Below are 21,818 nucleotides of genomic sequence, written 5' to 3'. Positions count from 1 at the left end.
CTGAATCACCCAGGAGCATTGGGCAGGAGAGCACCGCTCACTGGCTTCTTAAAATATAGCTAAATAAGTCATCCAGAAGAGGGACACAATTCCCAGGGTGTGGTATATACCCTGAATTTCGGTCCAGCATACTGTTCTGTGTCCCCAGGGGGCAAACCACATGCATCAAAGAATCAAAAGATCGATTTAGAGCTGGTTGTAGCTATGATCTTTCCTCTGCTACAAAATGCCTTTCAAGGGTAGTTTCATCAGATTTAAACCCTTCTTAAAACACGGGTTTTGGAAGATCCTCGAAGATAAGATTTAGCCCTTGCGTAAATCTCTAAACTCATATTTTGATGTCAACGTTCAAATACACTCTGCTCCAGCCATGCTACTACTGGTACACACAATTCACAGTCTCAATGCTTTTCCCCAACACTTTCACGTTGCCAGCTGCCCCTGCTGGCCCTGCAGCCTTAGGGATCTTGCTGGAGAGTCTGTCCACTTTGGCTACTTAGTATCTCATTTTAAGTTTCCTCTCCAGCAATATCATACTTCCTCAAGGAAGGCTTTTCAAAAATACACTAGAGGTGGAATAAGTGCCCTTATTAACTGCTCTACAACACTTTGTGTGATAGAATGACAATGTGCTATTTCTATTTTTTAATTTTAAGAAATGAAGGATGACAAAGCTGTTAATGACTTCAGTGAGAGCATTTTCAGTGTAGGATGTCCGTGCCGTGAGGAGCTGCTGGTCAGGTGTTAGTGAGGGTTTAGGAAGTCAAATCTTCATGTGTAGGATGTACATTAAACACACACCATTTGGCCTTAAAGGAGGATAGAATGTGAAGACTTGAGTTATAGGTTAGGATGTGGAGGGAATAGAGTAAGCAGAACTTTATTTCTGTCTAAAGTGTGGAGGAACAAATAACACGACCAGTCCTCCAGGCCTGCTCAGGATGTGCGAGTGGAGGAGGCACATTCCCTTCTGTGACTCAGCTTCCCTTGCACCAGCTTTGTGTCTGCTCATCAGCATTCATATCATCAGCAAATATTCTACTGGGTCAGCATGAATGGAGCAGGCCTGGTACTCGCTGGCAAAATTAAGTGCATTTGGCCAGCAGGTGCTTAAAGACAGCTTGTTCTTCAGTCTCTTGCAGTGAGAGAAGTACATGAAAACTTTTGTTATCTGTGGACCAACACACTTGCTGTGACCTGTCGCCTAGTAACGGGCCATGGAAAATAGAAGAAATCAGAGGTGGCGTGTAGATGAAATAGGTGCAGGAAACAGAGGGTGACTGGTCATTCTGCAGGGTTTGTAGGCAGTAATCTGAAGACGCCTAAGAAGTTTTGTTATTTATTGTATGATTTAAATATGAAACTATTTTACAGATTGGAGTCTTTAAAAGATGCATGAGATTATTTCAACTAAAAAATAAAATAATAGTGAGCATTTTGTGAAAAATTAACTAGTGAATTTTAGTAAATAAAAAAATTGATAACAAGTTTGCAATTGTACAGAATGTTTCATGAAGTTCGCCCAGCCACGTGAGAAGAAAGATATCACTGACCACATAACAGCCAAATAAATCATATAGTTAGCCTCTGTTTAAAATACAGGACTAATAGTTACTTAGCAAACACTGCCCAAATAAGTTGATCTAATACTGTGTATATTTAGATGGAGAAAGTGTATTTGCGAATCATTCTTTATGCATAACTCTTTACTTAGATCAAAGGACTCGCTGTCTACAAAACAAATGTGTTCATTTTGGATTTCACATTTTCTTATTTATGTATCAAAATGAGACAATTCATATTGATATGTCTCCATTACCACTAGAACTTCGCAAACAATTAAGTGGCATCAGCTTTTTATCAATGCTTCAAATAAAAATCAGTTACTCTAATAACTGGTTTGTTTGTTCATTCCATTTACAGATTTCTAGCAAAGTTTTAGAAATTTTATTCTTTCAAAATTGAAATGTCTCTCTTATTTTGAAATCTGTCATAAATTCATCTAAGACTTTTACTTATCATTGGTCAGCTTATTTATTATAGCACTGACCATATGAATATGTACTGTTGATAGAGCGCAGTGTTATAGTAAAATCAAATTCTCCTAAATTAAGGAACATATGTAACTAAAGTGTACTTGAATTGATTTTGGTGAATATAAAATTTGTAATTGCATATCAACAAGCTGTGTGATCCTCTACTGAAGACCATGTAACAAACATGTTTATTCTCTGTCTTAAAGCTTAATCAATACAAATGTCTCTCAATTTTTCTTTAATGTGCCTCATACATGTTTGCATTTTAGACATGACAGCCTTCTAAAAATAACTCTTAATAGAACAATTTTACAGGTGAAGTCATATCAGGAAACCAATTTATTAGCTAATAAACATATATTGCCACATTTGGGACAATAAATTGCAAGGTCACCCTACTCATTAGCCACAGACAGTCCCAACATCCAACTAGAATGACAGGTAACTCAGAGCACAGGAAAATGTGTGTGTGTTTCCCAGAGATCAAGCCTTCCAATAACCACAGTTTCACAGTATCTTTCATGTGGTACCTGTGTTGCTTTGTTTGTGATTATTCCCCTAATGTCTGTGATATCTTTATTATCTCCCAAAGCCACTAATGACCATCCTGTTTCTGGTTTCTGAGATTCTTTTTTTTGGAGACAGAGTCTCCCTCTGGTACCTAGGCTAGAGTACAGTGGTGTCATCATAGCTCACTGCAACTTCAAACTCTTAGTTCAAGCATTCTCCTGTCTCAGCCTCCCCAACAGCTGGGACAACAGGTACAGGGTGAGCCTTGAGTGGACAGTGAGTGATATCTCCTGTCGTGCCAGCCCAGGTCCTCCTCCTCTGCAAGACTTCACCCAAAGGACCTTGGTTTCAGATAGGACAATTCCTACTACCACCAGTCATCTTAATTTGTTGAACTTGATGGACATCAAGTCTAAAAGGAGGGGAAAAGAGGAATAAAAAAACCCCTAATTGCAATGTATGGAGAAATCAATGAATGTTTTTGAAATCTAAAATTTGGCCAGAATGGTCATGATATGCCATCATTGGCAAGATTTTTACTTTCCCAAGTCTTTCTATGGACTTGACCATCTCTCACTTGCTCCCCTAGAACAAGGAAGGCAAATGTGGCCCAGTATGTTTGATGAGCCTCATAAGCACAACAAAATCTGAGAACGTTTTTATAAAAGAAAGTCATTTCACAAGGTTTGACCAGGCCTCTCCCTCCATGCAGCATATTTTATGCAATGATAGAATATGTACTCTGAAATAAAATATTTAAGAAAGATACATATTGTGATAATGGACCCAAAATGCCTTATGGACCTCTGTAAACTTTTTTGATTTTGACAGTCAAAAAACAGTGTTTGACTTAGGGTATCCTTTGGATGATTATGTGAAATGGGAAATACGAAATCTACCTGGCCTTTAAAAATATGACTAAACATCTGACGTACATAAAAGCTACAAAGAAAGATGGAAAGGGAGGACAGTGGGGGCAGCACTTCCGACACCCAAGAAGAGTCGCAGAAGATTGCAACAGAGAGCTGTAGGAACTATAGACCCAAACCGGATCAATACTTTCATAAGTAAAGAATTTGAGAGAAACGTAAGTTCCAGACATTAATCATTGCCTATGAGCTACTATCTGGAGTAGATCCATATTTTTTTTTTACAATGGTGCACGCAAACAGACAAATGCAAAAGAAGCTCAAATGCAAGCCCATTTGGGGTTCACAATTTAAGCTCAATCTTCTTAACCAGATAGTAGTGTTTACATCATATGATGACAAATAATGATTAAGCCATGTGCAGTGGAAGATGAAATATTGAAATTTTATCAAGCAGCATCTTTCATGTAAGGGAAATGAGACATGTAAGTAACCCATTATTCATTCCTGATGCTGAATCATGTGATGGGTGGACACATGCACAAACCTTAACTCATCTGAAAATGCTTCATTTTATGTGTGCAAAGCATTCTGAGGGTCTGCCGCATCCCCGCAGTGGAGTCTCACCTTGTTATTTGTTAGCATGAGCATAACACCGTGCTTGGCTCTTTCATACGCTATCTCTAACAGTAGCTTGAGTTGCCATTAATCAGATACGCAATTAAGGAAGCGTCATCCACATTCACAACACCCACAGCCAAGAAGTAGGAACTAAACCACGTCTGTCATTCTCCACACTTCATATTTCTTCTTTTATGCCAACCTGCCTCCTTGATTTTCTATAATTATTTTCCTAACTAAACATCAGGGGCCCATTTATTGAGCACGACTATAAATGAACTTTTATTGCAAACACCTGACTCCTTCCTTAAAATAGAGGAGAGACTCGGAATCCCATTTAGAATAAGACACTAAACCCAGAAAAGTAATTTACTGATTTACTCAAACAATGTGCTCTGAGTCATCAGTTCTTCATAATAACACCGCTGCTGCTATTTTAAACTGCCTTCCCCTCTATAAGTAAAAAGGTTCCCATAAGCCATTCATCTGCGTTAGATCTATTGTTAGAATTGGCTTAAAGTTTGGATATGCCAGTGAGCTACAGCACTTCAGTGGGAAGAGAAAAACACTAATTAAAAAAAACAAAAGAGCAAAAGCCTTCCTTAGCTCTGAGTTCCTTAGATGCAGACCATTCAAAAAACGTAATTCATTAATAATATGTAAATGGTTAGCATCATTGCAGTAATGATCATGAAAACTTGCATGCTGAACAAAAATAAGCCCCCAAATTCCCAGTGTATCTTTTATCAGGTTTTCTTATCAGCTCACTGTTTTCATGCCCCAGAGAAAAATTCCTCTTTAAGAAACCGAAGCAACTTTTACATCTGAAGGTCTATTAAACACTGTTTGTTAACCATTTTGAAAGAAATAGAAGTAAGGTATTTTGCTACGTGGAGTGTAAAAAACACTTGAGATCAATCTATACGGTTTATACATAACATTGAACATGTTAAAAATTATAACACAAATTTTTTGAAGGGATCGTCTGTTTATACCTCCTCCAGCACCAACCACCTGGAATTTGATCCTTGACTAACATGCGCCAATGACAACCACAAGCCCGCCTTTCGGGGTCCCCAGCTAAGCGGGGTTCAGGTTTTCCTGCACAGTTCTGTTTCTCTTTTGCGTTATCCCTCTGCTTTGGCAAGAAGCCCCGGTGCACAGATCACCTCCTGCCTCCATCAATCTCACCTTTCACTCCTGGAAATGAATTCCAGGCTAATATTATTCTAATAAGTAACTCTATTTCTTTTGTTTGTGAGGGAGGAGGCTCATTTGGGAGAAACCCATTAGAAAACTCTTTAAAAAGCTTTTTTAGAAAACTTTTTAGAAAACTTTTTTTTTTAAAGTATTGCAATGCATATTTGTTTTCTTTAAATGTCATCAATGTAAAATCATTTTGCAAGAAGACTTTCTTGAGTAATGTACATTATGAAATCAATATATTTTTTAACTGGGGTATTGTTTGCGCACAGAGGAAGGCACAGATCGCAGGGCAGAGTTCAGTGAGTTTTAGACACGAATGTGCACAGGCAATCGATTTTGAATTCAAGACCTCACACATTTCTACCCCTCCAGATGCCCCCTCAAGTTCTTTTACTGTCCACGCCCCAAAGATAGTAAGGAGCTGATTTTCATAATCATTATAAAATTTAGAAAACAAATTTTTAAAGAGATATTGATTTTTACCTATATTCATACTTCCCATTCATTCTCTGAATTCATGTAAATTTATTTTATTTAAATATGTCTTTAATTTATTACATTTTTCATTAAAACCAGACCTTCAACTGTATGTTAATTTTATGACTGTAAATTTGAATGATGATAAAGGGATAAAACAAGAACTATTCAAAGATTATAAATTGGATAAACGCTTACGTTTGCCATTTATTTCTTTTGGTGATATTATATTCATCAATATATTGGTTGCTACTCATTGAATTGATTCTGCGTTTTTGAACAATGCTTATGCCTGGGCAAAGAGATTAGAGTTAATCTGTAGATTATCTCTGTCAGATTCAATTGCAGTCTATTGTGCTGCATGAGATGAGTGTCTGCCATGCTCTGCTCTCGAACAAGGGACATCTAAGTCAGATTCCTAAAGAACGTGTATGTATACCATGGACTACTATTCAGCCATAAGAGAGATGGTGACTTTATATCATTTGTGTTTACCTGGATGAGTAGAAACATTCTTCTTAGTAAAGTATCTCAAGAATAGGAAAAAAAAAAGTATCTAGTATACTCAATACTAACATGAAACCAATATATAAAAAACTACATGCCCGCATGAAAGAAAAACACAAGTTTAGTCTAGGGAGGGTGAGGGGAAAGGTGGGAGAAGAGGGGTAGAAGGAAGGGTGAGGGGGGACCCTCACCAAATGTGCGCAATGTGAGGGTGTGCAGCCCGCCCCTTGGGTGAAGGGTTCATCCACAACTTGAACTTCACCTTAGAAATGAAAACAGCGTAGCCTAAACATGTGTACCCTCATAAGAATCTGAAATCTAATAAATAGTGTTTCTGGATGAAGATTTGCATTAAGACTAAATGCAAGCTGGGCAAAAATCATGTGCTCATGTGTAAAGCATTGAGTCCTCCTGAGCCACTGAATACCGTGGACACAGCAGGAGATGAAGCCCAATCTCAGAGACCAGTGCACGAAAGAACTTGTATGTTATGCAGAGATGTTGTCATATAAGCAGCAGGAAGCCTCTGAGGTGATGTGACAAGGGACACTGGCGGCACGGCCAAATTCACATCTTACAAGCCACATTAATCTGTCAACAGTGTGGAAGACGGAACCGGGAGGGATGTGACTGTCCTCATGACTCTTCAGCTTCTCTCCACACCCTATGAAGGTGCCGGACCCAAACCTTCCCCTTCATTAGACTGCAGACTTCTTGAAAGCGGGGACTGCACCTGTTTTTCTATTCCTGCTGCTGAGTGAGGGTCATGAAGCACAATTCCCACACCGTAAGAATGTGTTCAGTAAAGAAATTAAGAGGTGCTACTTGGAATATAGGCCGTGATCCAAATGAGGAGAGTTACCCACGTTGTAACGGCAGCAACTGAAATGAAGGAAGGCCTCACAGATCAGTCACTGGGAGTTCTCTACAAGACCGAATGGGAAAGTTGAGGTTGAAGCAAGTCGTACGGTTGCCAGATTTCTTTTGACAAATGAGATAGGAATACAAAAAGAGCCAAACTAACAGACAACGACACCATCGGCATGGACCGCACGGCAGGAGATGTGGTTGTGTCCAGTCCTGTGGAACAAGACGTGCGTCTCAGCTGGAGCTGATAGAAGGGAAATGCACTATCTTTAGGACAGTTGCCCAAATTAAAGATCAGATGAGATTGTCTAATCAATCAAGCTCAGAGCTTCGCCTTCAAACAAATTTCATCTAAATTTATTTCCCCCAAATTCCCTCCATGTATATGGGGAAAATATATATATATACACACACACACATACATACATCTTATATATTAACCACTTAGAGGAGTTTTCACTTTGAGAATTTATTTGAAATTTATTAAGAAGATTAATATGGTTCTGTTAAAAGGTGTTTCTAAAATTCAGATTATAGAATAGCTTAAGAGTATATCAGTCTGGTGAGTTGATGCTCAGAGAGCTTATTTTAATTATATGAATTAAAAATTTTGAAAAGAAAGTCCAAAATACATGTTGTAAAAATAAAGCACTGGTTGGGTGGCATCTGTGGCTCAGTGAGTAGGGCACCAGCCCCATATGCCAAGGGTGGCGGGTTCAAACCCAGCCCCAGCCAAACTGCAACAAAAAATAGCCAGGCATTGTGGCAGACGCCTGCAGTCCCAGCTACTCGGGAGGCTGAGGCAAGAGAATCCCTAAGCCCAAGAGCTAGAGGTTGCTGTGAGCTGTGATGCCACAGCACTCTACCCAAGGAGACGAAGTGAGACTCCATCTCTAAGAACAAAATAAATAAAAAAAATAAATAAATAAAAATAAGGCACTGGCGGGTGGCGCCTGTGGCTCAGTGAGTAGGGTGCTGGCCCCATATACCGAGGGTGGTGGGTTCAAACCCAGCCCCGGCCAAACTGGAACAAAAAAATAGCTGGGCGTTGTGGCGGGCACCTGTAGTCCCGGCTACTTGGGAGGCTGAGGCAGGAGAATCGCCTAAGCCCAGGAGTTGGAGGTTGCTGTGAGCTGTGTGACGCCATGGCACTCTACCGAGGGCAATAAAGTGAGACTCTGTCTCTACAAAAAAAATAAATAAATAAGGCACTGGCATATGTCATGTCTCCATACTATTAGACATGGCATGTTATTTGGTATTCTTAACATGCTAATTTTGTTTGGGGAAATTTTATATGCTGTTTATGTAATGAAAATACATAGAAAAACTTGTTTTGTCAGAATGTATTTCTTGGGTTGTAAGAGCATCTCAGTCTATTCCTGCTGCCATAACACAATACTCAAGACTGGATCCAGTTATGAACAGGAGAAATGTATTTCTCCAGGTTCTGGACACTGGGACTCCAAGATCAAGGTGCAGGCAGCTTCGGTGTCGGGTGAAAGCTTGCCCCCTGTTTCCAAGATCACACCTTGCTGCTGTATCCTCACTTAACAGAAAGAGGAAGGCTGAAAGGGGCTAGGCACTCCCTTCAGCTTCTTCATGAGTGCTCTAATCTCATCCATGAGCTTGGAGCACTCAGGACTCAGCCACTTCCCAGAAGGCGCCACCTCTTAACACAGTCACATTACATGTTACGTTCCACCATAGGAATTTGTAAGGACATATTTATTTTTAAACCATAGGTAGTGTTATATGTGTGTGTTTGTGTTATATGTTGCTACTGTTGTTTTTTTGGAAACGTGATAAAAATTCAGTCACAGTTATGACTCATATTATCGATTCTCTGTAAGAGCCAACTTTTCTAGTTACCTTTTTTTAGTATCTGAATACACAGTGGCCACCGTAATGGGCAGCAAGGGCATCAGTGAGACGACTGAGTTTTCTGAGATCACTGCATCTGAGTCAATACATCTGGGCAGTCTAGGAAGCAGCCACTATTTCCATTCCCCTCCCATTTGTCTGTTGGCTGGGCCACGGACAGAGATGGAGCACTTTATTAAATAACTGCCAAATAATACAGAGGTGTCTGCATATTTTTATTGTTGAAGCAGCACTATCCTTCATATTTATTCATATGATTTCTAAAATTTAATTATGACGTTTATAAGTATGAATCAATTGTTTATTCTTTATTTCCATGAGTATACCATAACATTTCTACAATTCAAAGAAATATGTATTTCTAGAAATCAATGGTTTACATTTGACTCAAAGGTAAAAAAGCACCCCTCAGTAAACTATTGTGTCCACTAAATTAAAAACATAATGAATCGCTTTGGGATGTGTAATCTTTCTGTGTTGAGTCATCTTGATTTAGACTATGTTGCCGTGGCCATACTACTGCAAGTGCTTGAAGCCGAGAGGCTGAATTGCTCAAGCTAAGTAAGGGCAGGTCCCTGTTTCACGCCGGCATGGCTCTGCATGTGGGGTTGTTCCAGCCAGAACCCAGACTGTATTTACTCAAAGAATTTAGGGTTTTTTTCATATGTCAGTTTTCTCGGGGCAGACACCAGACTGCCAAAACTTTGTTTGTGTGACACCACAGAGTCTTCTGGGGAGGAACTCATCCTGAGCCAGGCAGAGAGGGTCCCACAGGATCACACAGTTCAGGGAGAAGCTGTCGCAGATGCATTTCGGTGTCCCCAGTAACCTGCCTGCTCTGCTCACCATGTCTAAATACGATCGTGCACCACAGTGCGCTTGGTGTGCTTTTCCAAGAGATTTAGAAAAGACAATTGACCCAGTGTCAGAGGCACAGCGTGACTTCTTGTCACCCAGAGAGTGAGAAGCGTCTCATTTCACGTTGTACACGACTGCGAGGCGAGTGACATCTCATTTTACATGTACATGGCAACTACGAGGCGAGTGACATCTCATTTTACCTTGTAAAAGTGAGAATCTGTCTCTCCCCCCAAATAAATAAATAAATAAATAAAATTAAAATGTCACCATAATCCTTTGAGAAAGGTGCCATTTGCACTTTCTATAGAGAGTCCACTATAGAGATGAAGAAAATGAGGTTTATGATGGCTGTGTGATTTGCAGAGGTCCTGTAGCTGTTAGGTTCAGGGAGCAGCAGCGGCTCACTCATGTGCTCTGGCATGATGGTTCCTAGGTGCATAGAAAAGGACAGAATGGGAGCTGAAGAAAGATCCCTGGACTATGAGCAACGTGGAAACACTACTGAAATACTTCAGCAACTGTATCTTTCATTTCAGAGTTTATTATTTTCAACATGCTATCTCATTTAATTTTAGAATAATACTGCGAGCATTAACGTAATGTAATAAATGTAGGTAATAATACAGGGATAGTTATTCCCAGTTAATACTTGTGAGTTTCGGAACTTTCATGAAAATCCAAACTGATGAGCCCAACAAAGACAAACTCAAGATGGTGGTGGTGTCAGAGATTCTTAATAGTAAAAAAAACAGAAAAAATAAACTTTTTCAAAAGCCACAGAAAGGCAGTAAAATTAAACGTTTAAAATAAAAATAAAATATATCAAAAGCCACAAAAGGCAGTAAAATTAAAAATTTAAAATAATTAAGGAAAAGAAAAAAGATATAAAATTGAAGAGTAAGAATATGGTAAGCCAAAGGCTTTTTGACACTAACCTGCTTTTGTCCTTTATATACTTTAAATTGTAAATATGGGCCATAAAGTGTATGTTAATTTTCACATTACTTTGTCATTAGTGAATGTTCTTGTATTTCAAGAAATGAATTAAAAAAGGCAGAAAATTTTAATTTTATATGGATAGCATCTAAGTAACATATTGTGGGAAGATAGGTTAATGTCTCTTTTTTGAATCTTTATTTTAAAGATCTCTTTGAAGTGCTTGAGGACTAGAAAAAAATGTTTACCTAATCAATAGTTTCCCTATATGTCTGAGTTTGTTTTTCAATACATGCAATGTCTTCATTTCCTAAACGCAAAAAAGAAATCATTCATCTGAAGAATATAAAAATGTCATGAAGTAGATGTTTTGGTCCGTCTTTTAGAGCTGTAACTTACACAATTAGAAAAAGATCGAAGGCATTCTTAAAAACTGCTGTGGCTCATACGAATACTGTCATTGCTATGACATAGGTGTATGCATATTTAAGATTTCTACTTATATAGAAGATATTTCCAAAAGCATTCATTTTGATATTTTCAAATTTTCCTTTTGGTTTTATAATAATTATCTTTGATGTGAAATAGTTGAAATAGTATAGAATAAAGAGCTTGAAATTTTATTTAGAAGATTGAATCCTATTTTGAGAGGTTTAGAGTATGGAATTTGTATAATAGTTATAATGTTGTAAATGTTTTGCAGAAAAAAATCAAACAAATATATCATGTATTTGTGTGTGCGAGTACATGAAAGTCACACACCTTTGGGAGAAACAGTACTCAACACTCCTTCCGTTTATGGAAGCCATATCAGGGATGTGTGAAAATGTAAATATACATGCACAGACCATATTAATTTCTTCTCAAATTTTACTTTGACATTTGCAGAAACCAATGTGATTCCATGGATTAAGTGGATTACTTAGAGTGATATATTTCATGAATTACAGATGTTAGTGAGTCAACAATGAATTTAACTCTGAATCACAATTATTTTGGAATAGAAGGCAGTCCTCTAATTTTATAGAGAAACTCTGAAAAACTGAAAGGAAATGATTTCACTTAGGGTTACATTGATTCTTACTGTGCAACACACTTTCCAACCATTTTTTTGTTTAAACGTCACAATAGGCTGGCCCCTTGGTGTGGCAGCTCACACTTGTCATCCCAGCACTCTGGGAGGCCGAGGTGGGTCGGTCACCTGAGCTCAGGAGTTGGAGATCAGCCTGAGCAAGTGACACCCCTGTCTCTACTAAAAATAGAAAAACCAGCATGCCCCTGTATTCCCAGCTGCTTGGGAGGCTGAGGCAGGAGGACCTCTTGAGAGCAAAAGTTTGACGTTGCAGAACTTAAACAGAATGTAAGTTCCTAAAATGAAGGTCACCATACATGTATATGAATTTTACATTTCCCTGATAATAATGCCTTTAATTTTTCTTCAATGTAGATTATTAACGGAGACAAGAAGAAAACATAAAATTGTTATAATCACTTCTCACATGCGATAGAGCTGATTCATTAGAATGTTGCTATTTTACTTCAGAGTTATTACCTTCATAGATCTGTTAGCCCATTATAATTAAAAAATATATCTTTTTAACATACTATAGGTCAGTACTGCCTCATAGGTTTTCTGAAGCAAGGAAGCCTCTTTAAGAATTCCAGCATTTATCAATTTCAACTATTAAAACATTGAAAAAATAATAAGAATTATCACGCTAGGAGAATTTTAAGGAACTTAGTGATTCCAGATGCCCCACCCACTCCACAGGGAAATAGCAGTGATATGAGCAATACCTTCACTCAGGTGCAAGAGTCCAGATTTATGCTGCTCCGTTCACTGCAAGGTGCATTTACAAAGAAGGAACATTCCCAGTGCTCCCGTTACCGTGCTGGAGCCTGCGATTCCTGGATGGCAATAGGACACGGCATGAGTGGGTGGCACAGCCTTCATCCTTGATGCCACCATTAGAGCTCCAGTTCATCCGTTTAATACAGACAAAAAGCACAGCCCCCAAATTTGTTTTTTATAGAATTTCATGGTTTTAAAAGTTTGAAAGTTATTCTTATAAGACATCCCAGGGAAACGTAACTTTCCATCAATTCAGTCTTGCCGCCATCATCGGTGGAATCTGTGCCTCTGCCAGAGTGATCTTTGCAGGCTAGAAATTAGATCTGTGTCAACCAAGCCCCAGACCCTGACCTTGTGGACCAGTTGATTTCTCCAGCGTGGACTCTCCTGGGCCCTCCTTGAACCTTCAGCTTCAGTCAGCTGAGCATGTCTTAGTGCTGTGGAGATACCATGATCCTGTGTCCAGCCTCCTTTTGCATCACTGTTTTCCTCAGGACTTGCCGTTCATGCACAGGGTTTTTTCAGGCCATCGTGCAGTGGTGGATGCCAGCGGAGGGCAGAGCTGCAGGGTGTGTAATCTGGGCCGCGTCAGGCTCTCTCGCACTCAATCATGAGTTCTTCCACTAGTTTTATACTGTCAGATGCACATCTGATCATTTCTTTCCTACCTCTCAAACACTTCGAAGACTCTTAGGATGACATCCAAATTCTGTAATAGGACTTCTTCATAATCAGGATCTGAATTATCTGCAAAGCTGACCTCTCATCTCCTCTGCCCTCAAATGTTATGCCCTTCCTCACTTACAGGCATTGGTCTGAATAATTTTTCCTTCCCATCTCACAGTAACTTCCACGACGTCCTCTTAAGCACCCAACACTGACCGTCTGCCCTCCTGTGCATCTCCACTGATGACAGGAATCCAGTAAATACTTACAGCACTCCTGCAACCAAACGTTTCACAACTCTGCTGGACTTTCAGTGCATTCTTAAGGATAATTTCTGCATGAGTATGACTTACAGTCTCTAGATATTATTTAATTCTTTTAATAAAATGTTGGACGACATTTGAAGTTACATATAACAATTGTCATTTTTCTATTTAAAGATTACTTGTAGGCTCCCTTAGTGAAGTGGGGCAGGCTTCTCGCAGTCAGGTTGGCGCAGATGTGTACCCAGGACTCTCTCCATTTATGGCTGTTGTGCTGCTGTCCTGCTATAATTATCAACAGCTAGCACTTTAACTGTCCAAGTGGCCCTCTGGATACTACAGCCCTCTGCATTATGTGTATAGATTCCTTTCATGCTCTCCTGAACCTCAGATTGCTTTGAGTTAGATGCCTCCAATGATAGAATCAGAAAACAGGAAGAAGCAACGGTGACTCCTCAGAGCCTTTCCTTTTTCCCAAGTGTCAAGTTTAAGCTGACTAAACTCACATTTCATAGTAAGTAGTTTGCCCTAGGGGGCATCATAATGAAGGAGTTCAGGAACTTTCACCCAAAATATGACTCCCGGATGTAAAGAGTATTTTGAATTCAGGCCCTTAGAGACCAGTGGGTCCTGGAAGGGCCCCACCTGCATAAACCAGAGAGATCCATCAAATAGACCAAAGGCCTCCGTTCCCCTCCAAGGTGTTTCAGGGAAAGAAGATCAAGAATGCAACCTGACCAGCCCAGACCATTTTAACATAATACCTGTCTCTTAGAGTAATTTAATTTGCTAAGAGACTCATTTACAGGTCAGTCTGTCTCCCCCATGCAAACATCCGCCCTATCAAACATGTACTGCCCCTAAACAAAGTTACCTCTCTTCCTTATACTCCCCCCACAAAATGGGGCTAGAAAAGTTTCTGGATCCCACTGGGACATGTGGCAGTGGCTCTGTGATTCTTTCCATGCATACAGGAAATGACCCTCTCTCTAAACCTAACTGCCCTGGGAGTTGCTCTTTCAGCAAACTTTTGGGGAAAGGGCAAGTTTCCCCTCACTCCCACAACAGCCATTTCCTTAGACTCCCTTGCTGAGTCACTCATTCCTGACACACTTAGGGCAGAAGCAGAAAGGTATGTTGGAGAGGGCACTGGTGTCATGATTTTCCCCTTATAGGCAACGTTAACAGGACATCAGCTTGACTTGGGTTAGACTAGACTTAACTCAAAACAGACTTACTGAGAAATGTGTTCAGATGAACTCTCTTGTTCCCCTCTCACTTACTAGTGGAAGCCTCTTCCACATGGATGCCATAGAGTTTGGTGACAATCTTGGCAATGATTTTTTCTTTTCAAAGTTATATTTCAACTTCTATTCAATCAGTTTATTTCTAAATTTATCTATTAATTTAACACTCACAGGTGTATCCTGATTGGATGAGTATTTGAATCAAAAGAAAGTCTTTAGTATTAGAAAAAGTTTAGGACAGTTCCAGCTAAGTGTAATCAACAGAGACACTGTCATCTGAAATTTCTTAATTACAAAAATAGTCTTTTGGCACCCATGCGAAGGTGCTATGCCAGGGGATTACCAAGTATGGCCAGCATATCTGTGTTATATACTTTCACAATGTTAAAGTAAAATGAAATACTGGCCTCTTGAAGTAATACGAACTTCTGCATCATAATCTTGACCGTTGAGTTGCAAAGAAGAATAGCCTGGTCTCTGAGCAGCTGGACCCCCCCCCACCCTCCGGTCAGATGCTCACCTTTTCCAAAATGACAACATGGCCCACGGTCTCCCAGACTCGCCCTGCCTCTCGTGTATCACTGCCCTATTTTGTTGACATTTGCTTTAGAAAATCCTGCCTCAGCCTTAATTTCTAGATAAAACATGTGTATCCAAGTAGGAAATGACTCATTATTCCTTAAAACTAGTGATAAGGAACAAATTAGCCAATTTACGTTTCATACTTTGACAGAGTGGAAAGTGGAGTTTATCTAAGGAATTGATGTCTTTCAAGAGAGGGAAGAGGTTGACCTCCTGTGACCAGAGCGCTGACTTAGAAACTATAGCAACTGTGGGGAGGAGGTTAGCAGTTGGATGGGGGTCAGTTGAGCTTTAACATCACCTCCAATTAAAATAATAATAATAATGATGATGATGCTTTGCAATGCTTTGACTTTGCCGTGTGTTACTTCTTAATCACCAAGGATAGGACTTTTCAGATGTGACTGGCTGAGAAGGCGCTGTTCCTCCTCCAACGTGTGTCTCTCCCAGAGACACCTCACTGTGCAAAGGGCACCTGTCCATTTTGCACAACATCATTAAGTCACGTGTTTGTAAAGATTGCCCTCACTGGTAGGAACTTCAAACTTCAAATCGCACCACAATGTAATTCTAAAATGTCAGCTACAACGACTAGAAAACACGTTTTTCTTATTTTTATGTTGTAGCTGTTGATGCAGAATCATCATAAAAGAATAGCTTTTTAACAAAATTATTTTTTGGGGGAGAAAACATCCCCTCCATTATGAATGCACACCTTTAGGAAATGAGATATCCTAAATAGATTGATATTGATTTTAACATTGTTAAAATGTTTTGTTGTACTACATTCATTTTATTAAAAATTCAAACTTTTTTCCATAAACTATTTGAATGATAATTTACCTTCCATTACAGAAATGAGGATCTTAAATTAGACGCCCAACAACCCATTAGAATGCCGGGAGGAATTCAATGGTATCTCAGCGGTTCCTAAATCAGAATGCCCACGGCACAGCTCTCACAGCCGACCCAAACGCATTACCTTTGTTGCGGTATCGAAACAGATGAACCCTGTGCTGAAGTCGATCGTGAGTCCCATCAGGTGACTCTCCAGCACACACGGGTAGGTCTTGCACTAGACGGAACAGAAAGGGCCATTACTTCTCAAATGGCAAGTCAATCTCAAAGACGGTGACAACTCCCACAATAAGCATTTCATAGCATATCTACCTTACATTAACAGTAATTGTGTGAAGACAGTATTATCAACATCCTAAGGCTCATGGGACAGAAGCTGAGAGTGGCTGCTGCTTGTTGTGTTTTTGTGACTTCTCAAAGGGCAGACAGGGACACGTTTCCAATCCTGCTCTAACTTTGTCTTTCCATGGTGTCATTCTCTCTCTGCTACATTGACAATGAAAATGGCATAAAAATATTTACATATGAGCAAGAATATGTTAAGTTGCTATATCATGTAGCCAAATTCATTCAACCAAAAGAAATCGTTTCTAAAGATTAATGATGTAGATAAATTCTCAGCCTATCAATTCCATGGATATTATTAAAAAAGACTTCCAGGCACACACATGCAGATGGGTAGCAGAGGCAAAAGGAGACACCTTGATCTTAAGATCTCTACATGTTCTTTCATATGGCACAAGCTATTTCCCAAAGCCGTTTACCACTTGCCTGCTTATTTGTATAAAACTACTGATTCGTTACAAATTAACAACTAGTGACTTTTCACATGGAGATCAGATTATAACTTTCCTTATATATAACAAACATATTGTGATGCCTAATAAATATGGACGCTGAAATATAAAAAAGAGGATACTAATCAAATATGAAATAAAAACTTGGGGCTTATATACAACATGATAGATATCTATAGGCTAGTTTATTTGCATTTAATTTCAAACAATAGTGAGATTCCAATGGTGAAAAGTCCTTGTGATTCACATACAAGATGAGAGATATTTATCTATTTTAAGCAAATCTTTCATGCTAATGCTTATATTGTTTTTATTTTTACAACACTGCATATAAAATTTATTGATTGAATCACAGTTTAACTGCAATTGTGATTAAATGCGTCTAGCTGCCTTCACCAAAAACCCATATTCATGCATTTAAGCCCAATTTGCATGAGAACATTATAACAATACCGAATTATCCGCTTTGAGTTAAATTTTTCCAAAAAGCAGACTAGAGAACATAATAGGCCTCAAAAGTCCATTTTGAAGAGCAGTTATATTTGTTTAACACGTGAACATCTCGTATGCTTACATCGCTCGTCAGTACTTTATTACAACTATTATCAGCACCAAGGAATATTCAAGGCGATATAATTTCATTCTAATTTAGACTTAATTGTTTGCTGTTTTCAAATCTGAAAATGCCAGGTTATAACACATTTAGCAGAATGCATTAAATTTTTCTTATGAAGTTCAGCATTACATCGTGTGCATGAGGAAGCAATAATCAACTCCGTATTAAGTAATATTTCACAAAATCACTAACCTGTACTCTTCAAAACAGTCAAGGTCATGAAAGACAGGTAAAGGAATTGCTCCAGATTAAAAGAAACTGAAGAAATCAGACAATATAGTCTTAAATTGGATTCTAGTCCAGAAAACATGCATTTTCCCTTCTGCTATAAAGGACACGATAGGTCAATTGATGAAATGAGAATCAGGTCTGTAGATTAGATAACAACAGTGGACCGTACCCAGGGTCTTGCTCTGGGGCATTAATGTTAACTTTGGTCGCTTGGTTACGGCAGTGGGTCTAGGTTTCTTCACTATAAATTTTGTCCCTTTGTTTTTTCCCTTTGTAATTAAAAAACACTCTGTGCATATATACGGCAGGAGGGGCGGTACTTTGAGATGATGTAGAAACCCTTTATTCTCATTAAACATTTATCCTCTAGTTTTAGCATCAAAAAAAAAGTTCAGCATTACAAACTAATGCTGAACTGCAAACTAGATTACAAACTAAATTAGATTTTATCAATGATCATTAAACTAAAACCAACAGATATGTTATAAATTGAGACCCACTGAAGTTTAATTCTATAACTTATAATCTTAATAACATATCATGAATATACTTAATATATGCTTAATATTGGAAAATAGTTGGTTTATTATTTAATTTCTGTTTAATAAAAGAGAAAAAGAGAAAATTTCTGTTTCATGTAAGAAAAAAGTAATAAAGTTATTCTCTTGGGGAAATTCAAATAAATAAGAAACACTTTGAAATTCAATTTGTTAATTTTCTTTCTGACTCTTTCACAATAGAACTAGGGTCCTTTCTTATTTAATTATCTACTAATTTTAATGGCAGTAAAATATCAAGAATATAGAAGAAAAACATGTAAGGTTCTTCATGTCGATATATCACACCTTGAATTTTAAAAATAACATTAACAAAGTGTTTGGCTATTGATTACTGATTTCTGGTATAGTAAATAAGAAATTATAAAATCAGTAGAATGAAAAGCTAAAAGGGCATCAAACATTTTACTTTTCACTTCCAACATTTTTATTAAATTGGAATTGTGAATAAGTAGATCGTCCAATGTGTTTTGCTGAACATCAGTGTGGAGAATACAAGTTCAGATTCAAAGAACAGAATTAAAATACAAAGCACAAACAAAATTTCATCTCTATTTCTTTTCTAAACTTCAGGAATCTTAAGTTGGCATAAAAATGTAGAAACTGCCATGCAGTTGTTTCTACATGAATTAGAATATTCTAACAAAACACTAATTAAAAAAACCTAGCAGTGTCAATATAAATAACCAATATGTCAACCATCATTCAGTTGTTATATTGTATTACTTTAAAATGGTCGTAGTCATTGACACTTGGGAAAAACAATATTTAAGATAGTTTCCACCTTTCCATTTTTGATATTAGTGTATTTTATTGAATGGTGTTTCTATAAGCTAAATTATAAAAAGTATATTTCAACTACTTTAACTTCTTTTGGATATATGAAAATAAAAGCAGAATTATTAAACAGTGTCTATTGAGCAATAAAACAATGGAAATCTGGGTCTTCTCCTTGTCCATGTCCCCAATTGTCACATCACCCTGATGCAACTTGATGTCTTGCCTATAGAGGTTTGTAGTCAACGAAGGAAATAAGTTTACTATGTTGAAAAAACTGTAACCTCCGAATTGCCATTATAGTCAAATGTTGGGTTATCATATTTGTTTTCAAAATTAAGCGCCCTTGTGTGTGTTCAATGTCTTACCCTGTGAGTCCATTTGTGTGTGACAAGCTCACCACAGCCTTTCTATTTTCTCACAGCCACAGAACCAAGTGTGGGGGCCTGTCAGATTCTATGGTCTCATGAATCACAGAAGCTCAGGGCTCTATGGAGTTTGATCTATGGACTTCTCACTTAAGAAATAATCTGTTGGGGGCAGCACCTGTGGCTCAGTGAGCAGGGCACCGGCCCCATATACCAAGGGTGGCGGGTTCAAACCCAGCCCCGGCTGAACTGCAACAAAAAATAGCCGGGCGTTGTAGCGGGTGCCTGTAGTCCCAGCTGCTCAGGAGGCTGAGGCAAGAGAATCGTGTAAGCCCAAGAGTTAGAGGTTGCTGTGAGCCGTGTGACGCCACGGCACTCTACCCGAGGGCGGTACAGTGAGACTCTGTCTCTACAAAAAAAAAAAAAAGAAAGAAAGAAATAATCTGTTGGACACCTGTGATTTGCAGAACGCAGTGAATCCCAGGCCACCTCTGACTTAGTGTAAGGAATGGCAAGCATTCATCATTCCACTGCAAGCCACAGTGGGTGTCTGAGCAGTCCCTCCAAACAAGAAAGGGACCGTGTGTTCAGCCTTGGGAAGAGGAAAGAGTTTGAAGGATCATTGTGAAAGGGGGAATGGGAGTCAGCGGGCAGGGCACGTGGATCTCAGGAACACCACATCGTCTTTGTGGATATAAGATCTTTTGAAAAAGTCTCAAACACTGTATTTTTTTTGAAGGGCAGAGTCAAGGAGAAGACTTTCTAGGACAAAGAGCATTACAAGTGAATAAAGCTAAGAGGTTGGAAATGAAATAGTCCTGTTTGGAGAGCAGAAAATGACCTTGTAAACAATTAAAATGAGAGCATTGTGTATATTAGATTAAAACTAAAGCAGTGTCTAATTAAAATTAGAATATAGTTTTGATGAGTACCAGGAAATGGCTTAGAATGATCAAATTATGGGAACATTAAAATTAATTAAATTAATTAAAATTCAGAGCCGTATTACTAGTCATTTAACAGCAATGGCTAATCATGGAATATGCAGAGGGTGCCAAAAAATGTGCATACATTTTAAGAAGAAAAAATACCTGTATTAAAATCGTAATACTCAATATATACTGACAAGTCCTGTTATCTTATGTACTGTGTCTTCTATCTCTTGTAATTGCAGATGTCAAATGTGACTCGAATATTACAATCTTAAAACATTTTTCCCTTCTTAAAATGGAAACACTTTTTTGCACCCTCTGTATTTAAGAGGAATATCAGGGCACTGTTTTCATCCCACTTTGGGTTTATATTAGAACTCTAATGCAGTGGTCACATCTCTCTGGGTGTCACAGAGTTATAGTCACACAGCTCCTCACCTGTATCCGTTCCACTTCTAGGAAAGTTGCTGTTTGGAAGGCTCTTTCCCACTGCGCCAGGTCACAGTCTAGTTCGACAGAAAAGTAGAGGTCTTCGCCCGACTCAGACTGCACAGTGAAGCAGTGTTTCCGCCGGTCCAGCAGGTCACTGTCCTGGTGAAAACCTGGAGTTACAAAGGCTGACATCCATCCATCCCTGTGCACTGCTAACACCGCTGTTCCTAACTGGAACAAGGGTGGATGCCACAGTAAAAAAGCAAACTGTCTATGCGACATTGAGTCTTCACTAAAAATGGTTCAGCAATCGAGACTCCAGGCCTCAAAGTCCACAGCTAGCACATCTGTCTTCCCACCGGAACAGGCCGCTAAATAGAAGTTAGAGTTTCTGGCTTCAACTCTGCCTAGGAACACAACTACCAAAGTGTTGAACACGGGAGACTCAGCTTATTACAGTTCAAAGGGGTGACACACAATCTTTGCTCTTCCTTACAGAACTGTCAAGACGTTGAAATTAAATAATTCTTGTGAATGTGTTTGCAAATTTTAAAGAGCGTTATAAGCATCCTAGGTTTTAATTGAATTGATTTCTGAAGCACTTAAAGAATCATCAAAATACTTTGAGAGAAATATAAGGGAAATGAGTCTAACTCAGCTACAGCAATTCTACCGCTTTAAAAAAAGCACATTTACCTTCCTTGTAACTCTATTGCAGTGGGTCAGAATGACTTTGACACTGACAATTTCTGGGTCTTACCAGAAGTTTTTAACTAAAAGATTCACAGATGTATGTGCCCTCCAATTGAGTAGATGTTAAAATAAGAAGAAAATGCATTAAGAATTTATGAAATGGGATAACCTAG

The 21,818-nt window shown here is 38.7% G+C and overlaps 1 protein-coding gene across 3 annotated transcripts in view; it reads right to left on the bottom strand.

Moving 5' to 3' along the window:
• SNTG1 (syntrophin gamma 1) overlaps positions 1-21,818 on the bottom strand; it is a 703,177-nt gene that overhangs the window by 54,443 nt on the left and 626,916 nt on the right. For 2 of the 3 annotated variants that reach the window (XM_053558928.1, XM_053558929.1), the window contains exons 15-16: positions 20,959-21,111; positions 16,367-16,459 (exon numbers count right to left, since the gene is read on the bottom strand). The exons of the other annotated variant lie outside the window; for it this stretch is intronic. In XM_053558928.1, coding sequence (XP_053414903.1) covers positions 16,367-16,459; positions 20,959-21,111 — 246 coding nt within the window. The remainder of the gene's footprint in view (positions 1-16,366; positions 16,460-20,958; positions 21,112-21,818) is intronic. 3 annotated transcript variants of the gene reach the window in all.

The sequence above is a fragment of the Nycticebus coucang genome, chromosome 13 (genome assembly GCF_027406575.1).
Source record: "Nycticebus coucang isolate mNycCou1 chromosome 13, mNycCou1.pri, whole genome shotgun sequence".
In the NCBI taxonomy this organism is placed as follows: domain Eukaryota; kingdom Metazoa; phylum Chordata; class Mammalia; order Primates; family Lorisidae; genus Nycticebus; species Nycticebus coucang.
The sequence above is the reverse complement of the archived record's forward strand: the minus strand, read 5'-3'. Positions and strand labels throughout refer to the sequence as shown.